General features: G+C 32.2%; 1 protein-coding gene across 1 annotated transcript; it reads left to right on the top strand.

The window, feature by feature from the left end:
- The first annotated feature begins 350 nt into the window (after positions 1 to 350).
- Positions 351 to 1,752, top strand: LOC143070650 (uncharacterized). The gene has a single exon (XM_076244868.1). The coding sequence runs from the start codon at positions 837 to 839 to the stop codon at positions 1,545 to 1,547; it is 711 nt and encodes a 236-aa protein (XP_076100983.1). The 5' UTR covers positions 351 to 836; the 3' UTR covers positions 1,548 to 1,752.
- Positions 1,753 to 8,567: the final 6,815 nt, after the last annotated feature.

Genomic DNA, 8,567 nt, shown 5'->3' with positions numbered 1-8,567 from the left:
TACAATGCAACATAACTGAAATGAACATGTGGGTGAAACAAACATATCGTTTTTGATTATAGCATGCGACCATAATTGCTACAGAATAATACAATGATCTGTAAAGTCAATATAAAATATTCTATTTTTAATGAACAGTGTAGCATAAGCACTGTAAGTAACGAAACTATTCAATTGAACCAAGCAGTTAATGACAGATCACTTGCTGAGAATTAAACAAAGATCCGATGATTAAGGCTACCTTGATATACTTACTTTATGTATATTTTTAGAGGAGGTGAATTGTTTAACACTCAGTTTACTAATAGCTGTGCTTGAGGCGGAGCTATGAATCGTGATCTATAATCTATTTACTGTTCTCATCGAAGTCTGTTAAAATTTGTGAAGCGTAGTTTGTCAATGAAAACTATCAGACATTGTGCTGTCAATCAAAGGTTTAATTTTAACTGCAGCTTTTCGATTGGATTTTGTACAATATTTAGGCATACATACACAATTATACCTTCGTGTCCTTACTGTCAAACTTGAATGTGTTCCGTTCGGTGAGGTGGAACGATTACATTACCGTCAGGTATGCTATAAGATGATTGTGATCTATTTAGCAGTGTGGAAGGTGTTAATAAATATTTGTAGGTCGAGTGGTAAAAACTGTGTCAAAACACAAAAAAGTTACTATGATTTTTGAGTGCAGTAATTTTTACATTTAATGGATCTTAAACAATATATACGAAGGTAACGTACTGCTATAATTCTCTGTTTTTTCATCTAATTACATTGAAGATGTGATAAATCATCACGGGCTATGGGTCTGTGCAACATAAACACACAGTTCTAGGATGTATATAAGTGTTAGTATAGTGCCATTTGTAGCTGTTGTCATGTTCAGTGTACTTCCTGTTTGTTCTCAGGATTATTGTGATACCGTTAAGAATAAATGTATAGCTAATCTGGGCTGTGGTATGGCTTTACATACATTCTACATTGCATGCTCCTCCTTACTATCAGGAGAATCGCCAGAGTGCTCATCACAGTGTGAGAAAGCTCTTATTTCTTTAGTTTGGGCTGAAGACACTGTAGGAAAACAGTTCATAAACTGTAACTGTAGCGGGGGAGATAAACACTGCGAGGATCAAAAGATGAAAATAGAAGTGTGTGAGAATGTTAGAAAATTTAATAAGTCAGCAATTGTTAAGTGTGGTTTAGCAAAATGGTTATGCGAGGCAGATACAGAGTGCCTTTTTGCATTAAAATTTTTCGAGGATCATTGTTCAGGACTAATACGTGGAGAAAAATGCACTCCGAGTTGTAACAATAGTTTGACGATTCTATATCAATTACAAAGTGCTCAAAAAATGATGACATGCGAGTGTGATGGCACAGAAGATTTTAAATGCATGCAAATAAGACGTTACACAGAACGATTGTGTTTTTTTAAGGAGGACAATGCATCAAGTGAAGGCATTCGTTATTCAACGCCATGTAAAATAGTGTTTCTATCTGAAGTTTTATTTTTTGTATTATTTATTCGATGTTTTTCCTGTTCATAGTTTGATATGACAAATTGCACTGTAAAACATGCAATGCAATCGATTATAAGACGAAGAAAAGAGAAGGAAAAGGGGGTATATATCATCTTCTTGTTTGAACATTCCAACATGACACAATCGTGCTTTCGTGTTGATCAATTTATATTTTGTTTTGTTAATTAATTTATATTTGTTGAATAATATAATACATGGAGTAAGTACAGTCTTGGTTAAGTATTTGTTATGTGTATTCATGAAGGTTAATCAATGCTAGATGTGTTCGTAAAGTTCTTCAGCTTATATGACAGAAATATTTGGACGCCACTCATACTCATAGTCGAATTTGATAAGACTGTCGTAAAAGTGAGAGGTTTGGCGCTATAAAACAAGGTTCAATCCACCATTTTCTTCTTTTGAAAATGCCTGTACCAAGTCAGGAATATGACAGTTGTTGTCCATTCGTTTGATGTGTTTTTGTCATTTGATTTTGTCATGTGATTAGGGACTTTCCGATTGAATTTTCCTCGGAGTTCAACATTTTTGTGATTTTACTTTTTTCATATACGACTGTTATTTCAATAGATAGATTGAAGACGTGGTATGAGTGTCAATGAGACAACTCTCCATCCAATTAACAATTTATAAAAGTAATCCGATTATCTTATTCATACAAAATTTATATATTATATCATCAATTTAATGATATGTTTATGTTAATCGGGATCAACGCATTGGCTGTAGGCTTATATTTCCTATATGTATTTGAAGGCTCGGGGAATATATTGTCCATATCGCCTGTGGACATAAAGAAGAACAACTACTATGTTTATCGGTATTGTCATGACTGCAACATTCTGATCTTCGTTTTTTTTTTCTCCCAGAAAGAGGACATAGACTCATGTTATCCCCGTCATAGTTTCCGGTCAAATTGCATGAATAGCAGAAATACTTCACTCCAATATAGACAAAATAAATTGAAATACTGAAGATATCCAATTAGTTACATATCAGATGCTTGTATAAAAAGCATTGCATAAAAGATTTATTTAAAGTTGGATAAACATAAAACAATAAAACATAAGCTCTGTAGAGCTTTAAATCGATATTCATATATAAAAACACAAGACACAAAACACCTTAAACAGAAAGTGCATTATGCATAGCAAAAATTAACAATCAAAGCACAGCAAATTATGATATACTGTAAATAGTGATTATAGAGGAAGAACAATAGGTATTCATTGATTGAACTAATAATACAATAATATCTCGATTGAGCAATAAGATTTTTTATTGGGAAAACTGTTAAGATGTGTTTGTTATTTCAATAAGAAGTTAAACCACAAAACAGAATTACAAAAAATATAAAATAAAACATTAGACGACCATTTTACAATGATCCACGCATATTTTATTTTCAACCCCAGTAAATGAGGTTTGTTCAGTTGTTTTTTTAGTATTTGCTTTTCATATATGCTCCTAAGAGTGCCAATAAGTTGAATAACATTATTTTGACAATGTCTTTGATTTGTATCAGTATCGTAGCTTTCTTTGCCCGTTATCGTGCTTTGTTTGTCAACAGAAAATATGATGGCTGATTTACATGTACCTTGTGTAAAAGTGCCAAAAAGGGGGAAGATTCAAGTGATGTATAATTATAAAAAAATATAAATGGATTCTCCATAGCAATGTTCGAAAGAAAAAAAACATTTACAAAATAAGGCGAGTTTGCATACTACAGATCTTTTTTAAAATGAAACTTATGTATGATATATTGGCTGGTATATAATGTTCTATTTCACAACAGGTGCTCGTCTCGTCTGTACTTTATTTCCCATTAAACACAAAATATTAATACACAAAATATTACGTGCATATTGCAGAATAATGTAATGGGAGTCACGTGAACACATTAAGACTTCTTCTCTTTCACTAGTTTATTCGTTAAGTGGGTTTCAATGGTTTTGTCCTTACTTTACAATGAAAGAAAACTCAATTTATTCAGGTCGTCTGTTAATATCGCAGTAATTTATCACGTGTTTTTAAATTGTCAGTAGGAAGCGCATTGAAACCAAGATCCTAACAGGATCAACAGAAGATTTAATTAAAAAAATGTTTGCTGCGTTAAATTGTCCAGATAATTTATGTTACGACCCTTTTTGTTATGTTAAACTTGAAAAAGTGAAAATTTCAATTGATAACCATTGATCCGTCAAATATCATACATATGGCTTTGATTCATATAATTTCATTTTATATTTTTTAAAATTATGAACTATTATATTCAAGGTTTTTAAATATATCGTATTTGTTTTTAAACACTAACAACAACACATTAAACAATAGTTTTTTCGAAACGGGTAAGCATATCTTGCTTCGTATTCCGCTCTTATTACATTGACCATGCAGTTGTCATATTGGTCAATATCAGGTAACGGTCAAATCTTAAAAGAGCTTGAAGCACTGATTTTGACATGTCTTTAAGGAATGTTGTGGTCAGGATGTGCCATTATGCTGTTGCTTGACAATTTCACGTCATGTCCTCACAACAACTTTGCAGCTATATTACTTGAGTTTTTTTTTTTTTTTTTTTTTTTTTTTTTTTTTTTTTTTACATGATAGAACAGCAGGGACATGATGAAAGTTAGTAATATATTTTTTTAATGAAAATAACGCTTTCAGCGCTTTTCTTGGATATATCATGTGTTGATCTATTAAATCTACCTTCAGTTTATTATCAATGTTGTTCCCAAGAAAAGTATAATCTTTAGTTAACTGATTTTTTTTATAGAAAAAAAATGACTAAACAGAATTTCTTGAATGAACAATCATAATTTCAGTTTTATTAGTATTTACAGTCTGTTGCTATTTGTAGCAATATGTTTCCAGTTTATTCAATTAAAGCAGATTGTAAACTATTTTGTGATTCACAACTCCAACGTCATATTAAAATTAATATCTTTATATTACTTACATACATCATATAAGGATAATACTAAAATTACGATGTCCAATTTGTCAGCCGTCATCACGTAAAAACGACGAATCAAAGAATTCAACTTTATATATAACTAATATAGTACAACGGTGTATATTAAAAATTACACCACTCAAGGCCCTTTTGTTTTCCACGTAATTAATATTGCCAATAATTAAGAAGTTCCGGGTCGAGTCCGATACCGATACCAATAGTATATTCACCTGTTACTGATTACCTTATCTGTACCTTCTGCATCTGACAGGCGCACCACCAAACGGTGTATTCAGGATTAATATGCTATATAGTATTACACGGGTCATAATCACAGGGTTGACACTACTTAATTGACAAATTGTTACCTATTGTAGTATTTTAATCAGTTAGACTTTCTAAGATAACAATACGAATACTAAAAATCTGGACTAAAATAAGGCGTATAGGTACAGTTTTCAATTTGTTAGCGGGCATGACGTAAAACAGCGAATCAAAGAATTCAATATTTATAACAAATATAGGACAATGCTGTTGATTAAAAAATACTCCATTCCAGGACCTTTTGTTTTCCAAATAATTAATATTATCAATAATTGATAAGTTCCAGTTCGACGGGTTCAAACAGAAAGATTTGAAAGCAGAGAAAACTGTGTATCTTATCAGTGGCGGATCCAGGGGGAGGGTTCGGGGGTTTGGAACCCCCCTTTTTTGGACGATCAATGCATTTGAATGGGGACATATAGTTGGAACCCCACCCCCCCCTTTGTCCTGGGTTGGGAACCCCCCTTTTTGAAATGACTAGATCCGCCCCTGCTTATAATCAGCATGACTTTATCAGATGACAATACTAATACTAAAATAAGGCTTGCGCATAGTTATATACTTTAATTCAGTCACGGATCCGCGATATACGGGTGTGTTCTAGTAAGGATAACGAAATCAGAGATCTATATGTTAATCAAAAGGTTGTCGGATGTCATGGCAGTTCGATTCACGATAAAACTATTGCTTGTACGGAAAGGCCAGAATACAGTGCGGAAAACCATTACCAGGTTTACAGTTTAAACCTCATATAATTGCCTGTACAAAACTGAATCAAAACAACCCCAAATGAACTGTTCTTGTTATTTGTCAATCATTGTGTCGTAGATCTTAATTTTTTCAGTGCATGTCAAATCATTTTAACGTTAAACAAGAGGTTAACAATTTAATAATTTCGAACTGCAAATTTCATTGAGATGCTGGAGTAATGAAAGCTATTCATGTTTAAATATGTATTCTAAAAGTAAATACACTTTTGGTATTTGAAAATGAAAGGAGTGTTGCATTTTCAAAGTTTGTCGGTATATTTTTGGGACTGTTAATTTTCAACTCTATTCAAAATAACAATTTTTAAACCCTCCCCTAAATCCCTATTTAAATGGTTTACAATTTTGTGTAGTCTGTGACGAAAGTATAACAAAATGCAAGAAAAAGGGATTGCACTGAATCCGGCGACGGCGTAAACTATTTTTATAAAGCTTAAATTTCACGAGCCAAGGGGGAGCCGGTGGACGAGTGGTTTACTCATTTAGCTGTCTTGTGTTATAAAATTGAGAATGGAAATGGGAATGTGCCAAAGAGACAACAACCCGACCATAGAGCAGACAACAGCAGAAGGTCACCAACAGGTCTTCAATACAACGAGAAATTCTCGCACCCGGAGGCGTCCTTCAGCTGACCCCTAAACAAATATATACTGGTTCAGTGATAATGAACACCATACTAAACTCCAAATTGTACACAAGAAACTAAAAGATAAATAATACAAGACTAACAAAGGCCAGAGGCTCCTGACTTGGGACAGGCGCAAAAATGCGGCGGGGTTAAACATGTTTGTGAGATCTCACCCCTCCCCCTATACCTCTAGCCAATGCAGAAAAGTAAACGCATAACAATACGTACATTAAAATTCAGTTCAAGAGAAGTCCGAGTCTGATGTCAGAAGATGTAACCAAAGAAAATAAACAAAATGACAATAATACATAAATAACATCAAACTACTAGCAGTTAACTGACATGCCAGCTCCGGACTTCAATTAAACTGATTGAAAATTATGTCTTCATCATTTGAATATCAGGCACAATCCTCCCCGTGAGAGGTTTAGTATCATACCATCATAACATATATGAGAAGAACATAACCCGTGTCATGCCAACAACTGGTTTATTAATAATAAATGTGTTTAGTTCCGATGCAAAGACCCTATAAGTGAATCAATATTAACGCCAAAATATGCAATCTTTAATGACCTGACAACAGTATCGTAACTATATCCCTTCTTAATAAGTCTATTTAAAGGTTTTGTTAGCTTCTGAGGTGAATACTGACATTTTTGTGCTTTATAAAGAATATTTCCATAAAATATTGGATGTGACAAGGGAACGTCACCATCTAAAAATGGATAATTAACGATAGGAAATGAGAAATCATCTCTTTTATCATAAATTTTAGTATTAAGCTTTCCGTTAATGATATATATATCAAGATCGAGGAAAGGGCAGTTGTCATTGTTAGTATTAGCTTTATTTAAAGTAAGTAAAACACATTAGCTGATATTCTTGTTCATATAAAGATTGTTTTTGCTCACTATACGAAAAAGGCTTGATTTAGATGATTGGATAGTCAAATAAAGAACTGAAATGGCTTAATTGATTTTTTTATAGACGTCGTTCATTACATTGTAAAACTATTATAATGTAGGGAACAATTTCATTTAAAAGGAAACGATTGCTTGCTAAGTTAATAATATGCTAACCTAATATTTATCAGAGAGAAAAAAAACATGGGAAACAACTTGTGTTTTTTTTTTTTGCACATCCACATTTGATTTTAGATAATATAATACCGTACGTTTTCAGTATCTCAAATCTAAGCTTGATTAGCATAATATATGATTAGCAGACGGTAGTCACAAAGTTAAATGAAAAAGATAGGTCAATTCCATCTGAAATGATTTCATACATATTTTTAAAAATTGAAAAAAAGAGCTTCATTTTCATGTCTTTACCAGTTCTCTGATAAAACGTCGCATTCACAAGTTGAAAAACTGTGTGAACGATCGACCAAAGTCTGTTTTCAGAGACAAAGAGGCCATGAAATGTCTATCATCTCTTCATGATAAGTATGTTGTTGTTCCTGCGGACAAAGCTTCAAATAATATTGTCTTTGTATGTAAATCGTATTACTATGAATGTCTTGTAAAAGAATTGGTTATAAAGGAGCAATCAGGTAATCCCACATACAAAGACATATAATTTGAATGAATGAATTTTATTTCTCATAAACTACAAACTACATAGTTACAGAGAATATATAAACAATTACATTAAATATTGAAGCACATGTGAACAATACAAACATAAACATTAAATTACAAACTAACCAGGAGGAGTGACCCTCACATTTATAATTTTTATAAATCTACAAAGTTTTTCAAGAAAAATATAATTATTAGAGCTCATCAATTGTTGATATTTATAAATATTTGGACGAAGAGTACAATAGTATGGTAACAACCTCTGTCTTTCTTGATTTAGAGCATTACATGACATCATATAATGATATTCATCACCTACTTCTCTTGATTCGCAAAGATGGCACAACCTATCATTTCTTGATATGTTATTCCATCTTCCCGTCTCGATAGGTAATCTGTGACTTCCACATCTAAATTTACACAATATAAATTGATTATATATTGACAATTTGGAAAAATAACTTTCTAATTTAATATCAGTTTTAAAAATTCTATAACATAAGCATTTAGAAGTATAGTGTTAATTTCGCTTAGGCAGTTCTGCAAAAACTGGTCTTTAAGTTTCAACTCAATACTTTTAACTACCCATTTATCTAACATTTGGTTCAACCAGATATTGGACATTCCACAGGTATCAAAAACATTTTTTACAAATGATATCCATTTACAGTTAAGACCATAGTTATGAAAGTTAATATACAATAGTTTATATAAAAGACCTGAAATTTTACTTTCTTTACCACATAGTAATCTACATAAGAAACTAAC

This window comes from Mytilus galloprovincialis, chromosome 4, assembly GCF_965363235.1.
Source record: "Mytilus galloprovincialis chromosome 4, xbMytGall1.hap1.1, whole genome shotgun sequence".
NCBI lineage: Eukaryota > Metazoa > Mollusca > Bivalvia > Mytilida > Mytilidae > Mytilus > Mytilus galloprovincialis.
Note: the sequence above shows the minus strand (reverse complement) of the source record. Positions and strands in the feature narration are given on the sequence as shown.

Excerpts from the sequence above, each read along its gene's own strand:
- LOC143070650 (XM_076244868.1), top strand. The coding sequence starts at position 837 with ATGTATATAAGTGTTAGTATAGTGCCATTTGTAGCTGTTGTCATGTTC.